The following is a 9,226-nucleotide window of genomic DNA, read 5'->3' on the forward strand; positions in this document are numbered from 1 at the left end:
CGGCCGGGGAACGTCCCCGGCGGGACGCTGGGCAGCAATACCGCGGCCGCCGGCGCTGCCAGACTGTGTCCTGCGCTTGTCTCGGGGTAGTCGAACCAAAAAGGTGTTGCTGGCATGCAGGTCTGTTCTTGCACTGATCCGCGGGTTGGTCACTTTGCCCTGACAGCGAGCTAAGACGTGTGAAGTGGTTGTGTACCTTTTGGTGTTTCTTCTGGGAAAAGATAGCACTTAGATAAACAGACTTTTTTTTTTTTTTGGTAGTACGATTGTTCTTTATTTGAAAGCCACTGGCTCTGAGGAAACCTCCAGTGTGGCTCATGTAGCTGTCCCTGGGCCTAAGAAAAAGTGTTCAGCTCTGCCTTGTTCTTGCCTGAACACACAGTCTAAACTTCCTGCAAAATAAACCTTCTCTGTACATGTATGTTTGGTGCAGCCTCCACTATTAATTTGAGGTGCAAACCTTCCCACGTGCGACCCATATCAGCCTCAAGCTAATAGAAACCTGCTTTCTGCTGCACTTCTGTCACATACCCCTGACCTCCCCCCATCTTGTTTGCCTGTTTCCAGGGCTCTTACCACTTGTGCTTCTGCTGCTGCAAGACAGAGCTGGACTCTCTGCTCCAAAATTCTCCCCCTACATCCCTAGGCAGCCCCCCCTGCAGTCCCGCTCATGGCTGTGGCAAAGCTCTCTTGCTTTTTCTCACTCTGCCTTTATTCAAAAGGGAGAATTAGAGAAGCGTGGTAGCCTACATATGTGCAAAGAGAGGTACAGGCTGACCTGATCCCACCAACATGTTGCAGAGTTTGCTGATCAGTTTTAAGGATTTTTCCCTGAGCGTCTGGCTCGCACGCTGCCTCTGGCATTTGTACAGTTTATTCTGTGCCCTCCTTGCAGTTCAGCATGCCGCTCCTGCTGTTTTGGGCTTGGCTGCTTTCCTGTCAGAGTGCCAGAGCTCTGGGAAAGGACCCAGCTAAGGAGAAGGCTGGTACAGAACTTGTTGCCTGTCAGCTTTACTGAAGCATTTGTCCCAGCATATGCCCATTTGCCTATTATAGCAGCAACCGGAAACTTTCCAGCTGGGGAGACATGGAAGAAAAGGTGCTTTTCACTGTTAATCCATTTGAGAGATGGGAGAGCTGGTATCCATGCTAAGGCCAGTTACCAGCCCAGGAAGGTAGGGTAGAAAGGTATACATGGGGAGCCATATGCCCACATTCACCCTGCAGAGATGTTCAGCTGACTGCCCCAGGGATAACTCTCAGATCTTGATAAGCACAGAACTGTATAGGTAACAGCAGCCTCTCTTTGTCTGGCTCCTACTGTTTCCCTCCTCTTCCCATGCACGTACCTGAGCCCAGGAGCAGCAGCTTGCCCTCCTGAAGTGGATAAGGCAATTCTTGCTCCTGCAACTTCTGTTGTGCATATTTACAATTTCTGTGAATAGGAGCTGCCAGGAGGTTTTCAGAGGCCTCATGGTGTTGCAGTGGGGACAGTCCTGCCTTCTTGGTCTCCTGGTTCCCATTTTCTGGGTACTTTCTCTTGATTTGGTGTAATGATGTTAGTGTGATTAGCTTGCTATTATGCTCTCAGCATGCAGAGCAGAGACTTTTTCCAGACTGCCAGCCAAACAAATATGTGGACTCGATGTGCACATTCCCTTTCTTTAAAGGTTAAACTTAACCTAAGAAGAGCACATACCAATTGCTGCAGGAGATTAAACCTTAGCTCAAGACTGCAGACTTGCTTGTGGCCATGACTGGAAGAGACCAGACTTCCGTCAGGAGCTATTGCCAATTTTGTATTTGTAGCCTTTTGGTGTAATTGCTTGTTCCCTGTTTTGGGTAAGCCAGTAGGAATGTTTTCTTGGCTGGTTTTGTTATTTTTTTTTTTTAATATACTTTTCAGTAGTTTTTCCTGTCACTTGCTCTCCAGTTAGTGTGCGTTTAGGAGCATTGTGTCTGTTTAGTCTTTTTGTGCCTCTCATTCTAAAATGATGAAAGGAAAATTACTTTTTTTTTTCTTTTTTCTGAAAATGAGAGAAAACGGGAAGAATTCTGAGTCTGAATGTGATTCTAATGAAACATTTCACTAAGAAGTGGACAAGTTAGTAATAAAAATCAAACACATGCTTTAGGATCTGATGTCTCTCTTCTTAAAGTATGCACCCAAGGCCAAACCCTTTGGCTATCCCTGTTTATCTTTTATTTCTGCTTTAAACATTGGGGCAGGGAGAGTACCACAGGTTGGAATGGGTTTCCTATGGCCCTAATGGAGAGTCAGCATCATAAGGAAGTGACCTTGCCTGGCTACATCTCTTCTTTCTCCTTTCTTTCTTCTTCCTTCAATATTTTGTCTTGCCATGTTAGCAGGCATTCTTTCTCTCTGCTTATACAGAGAGTGCAGTGGTTTCAATAGGGGTCACTAGCCACCTCTACAACAGAAGTGAGAACAATGTTTGGAGCCTGTAGGCTTGTTGCTCTGTACTAAGCAATATATTCATGCTCTGTTCACTGTGCTCTTGCTGGAATCTGCGTTAGTACATACTGCTAATGGGCTTTCTGTTTTGTTTCTTAAACACTTGTTTTCTCTCCCTCAGAATTGAGTTTCTGCGACACTTGAGAAGCTTCTTCCAGACCATGTTTAAAATTGAAACAAAGACCCCTGAGGAGGAGCACATGGGTGGGGAGAAAGTCTTAATGACGTGTGTTGGCATTGGATTTTCCAACCTTAGCAAAACTATAAGATAAGAAACATCTGCAGACTTCGTGAAATGGGGTGACAGAAACCGCTGCAAAGATCTGATAAAACCTGCCTTTCCCCGTGCTTATTCTGGCACAGGGAAGCCAGTGATGATTCCAGTGCAGAGGAACCCAAGCTTGCTGCATGTAAACAATAAAGCTGACTTTAGACTGTTTAGACCTGTGCTGTTTATAAATGCAATGCCAGTATTCTGTGCTGCATGGAATGGCTGGCTGGAGTCTCAGCTGGCTTGGGACTCTTTGCACTGTATTCCACTGCATGGGACACAAGTGCGTCTTATGTCCCTGCGCTCTCAAGCTTTAATGCAGTGGATGCTCTAGTTTTGTGTATCTACAGACTTCACTCTTAGCTTTTTCTGAAAGGTTTAGATAGAGAGGGAAGACAAGATTGATCAAAACAAGCTTTGCAGTGCAAAACAAATGATCACAACAGAAATATTAGATTCTTGACGTAATTGCAGAGACAATATTGGCATGGAAATTAAAGGTGTGACGATAATTTTTTGTTCATACATTGCATGTGAATAGTATTTGTCAAATGCTTCACTCCTGCTTATGTTGACTAAATTACAGTTTCATAGGAGGAAAAAAAATACCCATCTTTTAATCTTCCTTAATGTTAGAATACTGCAGAAGAGATCACAACCTATACTGACTTGTTTTAGCCTCCTCTGCAAAGATGGGCATGGGAGGAGAAAACTCCTTGACAGTTTTTGACTTATCACATATATTCTTTTTAGGTTTGTTTGGCATGCCACACACTGCAGTTCACAATTAGTTGTGAAAGGTAGCAAAAAAAGCTGTAGGCTTTGAGGGAGAAAAATTTATTCAGTTATGCCATCGCATTTTGTGCAGCTGCTCCCTTTTGAAAGAAGGGATAATGGTGTATGGGCACTGCTTGGATTGACAGGTGCAAAAAGCTTCTACTAGGATATAAATATTTACCCAAGAAAGGCTTTTGGTAGATTCCAGGCAAACCTGCTGAAGTTAATGCTGAACTGCTGACACAAGGAAAGAACTTTATACTTGACTTCAGACTACACTCAGTGCATCTGGAGTAAAAAAAAAACATGTCAAAAGCTGGTATATATAGAGAGCAAATACTAGTGACTGTGTTATAATGGTCTTACAGACTTTATCTGATGCCACTGTAAAGTGGGCATTACCTCTGTAATATGAAAAATGTATTTTGTACCCAAAAGGACTTTGACAAAAAGTTAGGTATTTGATTAGTGTTTTATTAACTATTGCAGGCTGTGTGAGTCATTTTTGTACTGTACTTTGTTCTTGTTGCAATCTGTCTAAACATGTTTTGGAAAAATAAAGTATTTTTTCCTAAATAAGGTTTTATTTCCCTTTAAAACAAAACAAACAGCAACCAAAAAAAAAAACTCCAGAAACCTTTTCCCCAGCCCTATAAGTTGGCATTTCAAAAGATAAATGGCTATTTTGAACTGATACATCAAAACAACAGCTGTGGGCGTTTCCAGAACGAAAGGTGGGAGAAAGGGAGAGGGCAAGGAGGCTCTTACAATTTAATAGCTTTCCAAAATTTGATTTGCAGCTAAGGAAACCCTAAATAAAACAGTAGAATGTGAAATAAAATTATTTTACTATTTTTTTTTAATTTAAAGTTACATTAGGAATAAAGTATGTGGACAAGGAAGAATTTACCTTGCTCCCCGCTGTCATCTATGCAATGAAAAAGCTAGAAACTCTCCAAATGAAAATTGCCCTAAATACAGGGAGCCACTGATCCAAAAAGTGAAATGTACAAGCTGAGATTAATAGCCACTAGAATTAAAATATAAAGCTTACACTAATTAAAGATACAAGTTTGTAGTACAGCTCCGATTTCTAAAATTGGCCTAAGTAAAAATTTGGAAGTATTGTCACAGCTTCAAAAATCAAAAGCTTCATTTTTAAACTTTCAAAGGTCTTAACTTTGAAGCTATGACAGCTTTTCCAAGTGTTCCAGTTTCACCAAACATAGAAAGAGCAACGTGTTGCCCAGGTAGCAGATTCTTTAGCAATAGAGTAATTATGTCATAAAATTACCCATGCTTAAGTAAAGCTCAGTGTTAGTTAGACTGCTAACCCTTAGCCCTGCTGCAAATCGCATAGCTCTACAGCACAATGCTTGCTATGACTCAGAATTGCTTATCGCTTTACAGAGAAAAAGGTATGTGTATGAAAGGACTATGTTTTTCCAGAACAGCCAGTGTATGGAGAAACAGGAAGAATTCCAGAGGAGGTTTTAGGTGAGACCTTTCTTAAAATTCTTTGATCTTCACATTCCGTGAAAAGTAATTGCTGGGAGGAAATGCTGCAGATGGAAGCTGTTTGTGTATCGGCAGAACAGCTGTTAAAACCTGTTTTGGTGGACTGATCCCACAAGCAGGAAGATCAGTTTTTGAGCTGGACAGAGGAAATTAATTTTTGATGAAGACAATTCATACTCTTTGTAGCCACAGACTTTATGGTAAGGATGCTAGTTACTAGGAGATGCATCTTTCCTCTCAGTCCATCGTGGCAGATTTAATACTCAGATGACTTGAATGTGCACTGATTAGCTGTATGAGAATAATCCTGTACTCTTTGAGCTATCCATCAGCAATTTAGGTAATCCCTTTGGGTGAACAACTCTGATAATACCCTTCTGCTGTGATTGGAAACTTTTCTGCTTACAGAAATCTTTAAGGCTGGACCATAAAGAGGTACAGTTGTGGGAGGGGACTAATTAACAGAAGCATTTTGTAATGTGCCTTTTAATTGCAATAATTTTAACATATAGGGGGAGAGGGTGAAGAATGCACAGAAAAATAGTTTGGGGAAGAACTAATTAGAACACCTCATTAAACGGAGAATCTCTTCCTTTAAACTTGCCTAACAGGAAAGGCTGCTACAGTGGTGATGTGGAAAGTATTTGCAAAACGTGCCTTTACCTTGCACCCACTTTCACTTTTGTAGTATCTATTGTCAAACTCTCTTCCATTTCTAAGTTATGATGGTAACTTCACTGCACCTTCTGTGGTTACGGAAAATTCATGTTAACTTGCTGTAGGACAGGTTCTGGAGTAGTAGAGATTATGCTGAAGGTGAAATTGCTTCAGTCCAAGCCAATGCACTTTACTGAAAGTATATGACTAGAAGCCAGTGCAATAACTGCCTGGGCAAGCACACAGTAGGTAAGTTAGCTAGGCCAAAACAGTAAGTACATGGCTGTCTCGGGTAATGTTTTCAAAATGGTGATTATGTTAGTGCCAGAGTGTAGGTACTGTCTCTCTTCTCCTTCCCCACAGGCGACATTATGAGTCAAATGGATTTTGTTTCAAGCCGCTGAGGCATTACTCTGCTGCTTGCAAGCTCCAACATTCACTTCCCCGTTTTTCAGTCATGGTCTTGAGACACCAACAGGAGGAAAAAAAGACAAGAAAAGTACCAGCTTTCAGGGGGCATAATTTTGCCAATGAGTTTCTTTCTCATTTTCTGATATTGTATGGTCATTTCCACACTTCTATTGTGTATGTCTGATGAAAGTATTTTTATTTAGTCTAGATCCTAGGGGATACCAAGTGAGACATGCAACTGTGTCAGGGCAACTCTAAATAAAAAAAAAAAAAGTGGAAGGGGCATCTTCTACAGTTACTGCTTAGGTCTTGGTAAGCTCTGTCTTAAAAGATCATTCTTGGTGGGATATGTACAGTTTTCCTTGTGTCTGATACAGGAGCAGCACTGGCAAGCTCTGAAGAACACTTACTACCTGTTGTCAGTGGGAGGGGTAAAAGACAGAAAGTCCTGCAGGGAAGAGAGTGTGGGGGTTGAACTGTGGTGACAGCATTGTTTGTGTAATGACCGTAAGTCATGCACTGCCATCAGAGCATCACTGTGTCCAAATAGCACTTGTGCTAGATAAAGCTGTGGCATTGTTGTAAGACAGATTTGTTAGGATGATTTGTAGTATACCTGTAGCAATAGATGTTAGGGGTGAGTGCTAATCTCTCTCCTGGAACAGTAAGATTATTATATATACACACCAAGAAGAGTGCCCAGACTTACATTCCCTGTGTACTACAGGGTATAGAAACAACGGTGCTTGTGGAGGTAGCAATAAGGAGACCCACAGAGAAAATGGTTTATTATAGACTGGTATCAGTTAAGGATATAACCACAAGAAAACAGTGTCCAAAAGCAACTCTTTACATCAGGATGAACGGTGGCCAGGAGCCCACAGAAGTGAAGGGGCCAGGAGCCTGCCACTGCTGGCAACACCTCTGCACACCTGTGCAGATGTTGAGGGGGGGGCCCTTTGTGCACACCAGGGGTAGACTGGTGTCTTTGTACATTTGCCTTCATGCTGTATGTCTGCCAGATGGTCCATGCTCACCCCACTCTTCTCTGTATCGGTTTGGCCACACTTCCCTGGCAGCATCCCCTGTACTGTTCACACAACAAACATCAGTACTCCTTTAACAGTGAGCCCATGGTGAAAATCTGTCGGGTCCTTGTGGAGACTGATTCATGTGAGGTACCTGGTGCTTAATGATGGATGAGCTAGTAGGATTAAGGGTTTGATTCCAGTGATGATCACTACATGTCTGTGACACATCCCATTATACAAAATGTCACGGGCTCAGTAGGGCACCCTTGTTTGCAGGCTGCATCAAAAGTCACACTATTTGAGAATGAATGTCTTACTCCTTCTTACCTTGCTTCTAACCAGCAACCACTCTGCTCCCTGAAAGTTACTTACACCTTTTCCAATTCTCACCTGTCTCCACGGATAAGGAAAAAAGTTGCTTTAGCCAGTGATGAATGTAGATATAATCTGTAAGGTAGCACTGTGGTTCTGAATGGGCATTCCTCAGCACCATCAGGGAAGACAATTCTCTTCCATGTGTCTGGAAATGTAGTTTTGATGAGTTATAAACTACTACACATCTGCAGGCTGGATCTAGATCAAAATATGCATAAGTTTTGATTATTTATTCTCTTTTTTTTTAACATCACCAAAGTGGAAAAAAAAGGCGGGGGGGGGGGGGACCCTTACAGTTTGTGTGTCAGCATTCAGAAGGTGCCCAATTCAGTAAGGCTTCCTAAGAGATTTGTTTAAGTATGTGTATATAGAAACACATCTACAGATTCAGAATGTGTCTGCAAAAAAGGGTTTCTACCGCATAATGTTTCTGAGCACTGAATGTAAAAATCTACTTCATAGTTCACACCACAGGTGTATTAGCCACTATTTTCACCTTGTTCTTTGTGACTTAAATAACGTATGTAATGTGCTTTTGAAGAAAAGTTCCACAATAAATCAGGGCTAAATAAGACAGCCTAGAAAATGTTATACCCATTTCTTTTGGAAATGTGTTTGTCAGGTTGTTAATAAAAATACTGTTTCCTCATCCTTCACTATTAATGTCAGTAGCGAGTTTTCCCTCGAAACAGTGCCAAGATCTTGTTCTAGTCTTTTCTAAGTAATGACGTATGGATTCAAAGTGAAGAAGAGCTGGTTTGAAAAGATCTGGCTTTTTCCACGGTATGTAGAGCATCTTAGAAGAACAAGCTATTACACAATGCACAGGCTCCTTAACAGCTTCTTACTCTCAATAAGAGCATGATGGAGGGTTAGGGGGGCTAAACTAAAGCTACACCATCTGTGGCTAGCCTTGTAACAGGAAGAATGTGGCAGCTGCGTAAATAGTTTTTCTTCTTAATTTTCAGTTTCAAAGTACAAATAAAGAATGAACATCTGTTTCAGCTTGCAGAGTTAAATAAGCATTGTAAGCAGATGGTTTTTAAGACTTGAAATTTATGGTAAGAAGTGTTAATGAGAAGAGGGTGTAACTAATAGCCAAGGAGATGGATATTACAGAATCCTTTTAGCCTTCTTTTCCCTCCCCAGCCCCACAGGTTTACAAAGAAAGGAGCAATTTGGTGAGAAATTGCTGAATAGCTGTTGAGATATTGTAAGGAAAATACAGGAAATTATCAAAATTGTCACTTGCCTGACTGAAACATGGAGTAAAAACCATGCTTATGTTCGTGGCATTTTCTTCACTGACCCAGCTTTCAAAGAAAGCTGCTGTGAGAGAACTTGACTGAAACTTCTGTTTTCATACCTTTTCAGATTTCAGTAAAATCTCTCATTGATTTCCGATGCCTTATATCTTACCCGGGCAAGAGCAATGCTATTAACTAATGAACTATTTGAATTGTTTTTGCCAAGTCATAGGCATATAAATATAAAAAGGTGCATTGTTTGCATTCATGTAATGAAATTCCTGGCTTCGTGGATTTTTATTGTCTGTTCCAAAGTTTGTGTTTTGGAGAACTGCCTCTGTGCCTGTGGTACAGAAGAATGAAGTGTTTCATTTGTGTCCCACAGGGAGATGGACTAGAAAACATCAAGATCCACAGACTCTCAGGTCTGTGCAAACACTTCCCTCACCTTATAAGGGCTATA

At 41.4% G+C, this 9,226-nt stretch overlaps 1 protein-coding gene across 1 annotated transcript in view; it reads left to right on the forward strand.

Moving 5' to 3' along the window:
• The window catches only part of RCL1 (RNA terminal phosphate cyclase-like 1), a 24,681-nt gene extending 21,203 nt beyond the window's left edge, over window positions 1-3,478 (forward strand). The window contains exon 9 of the mRNA XM_010586058.1: window positions 2,598-3,478. Within this exon, the coding sequence (XP_010584360.1) occupies window positions 2,598-2,748 (151 nt within the window). The 3' untranslated portion in view covers window positions 2,749-3,478. The remainder of the gene's footprint in view (window positions 1-2,597) is intronic.
• Window positions 3,479-9,226: the final 5,748 nt, after the last annotated feature.

Source organism: Haliaeetus leucocephalus, unplaced genomic scaffold (assembly GCF_000737465.1).
Source record: "Haliaeetus leucocephalus isolate CR32 unplaced genomic scaffold, Haliaeetus_leucocephalus-4.0 Scaffold139, whole genome shotgun sequence".
In the NCBI taxonomy this organism is placed as follows: domain Eukaryota; kingdom Metazoa; phylum Chordata; class Aves; order Accipitriformes; family Accipitridae; genus Haliaeetus; species Haliaeetus leucocephalus.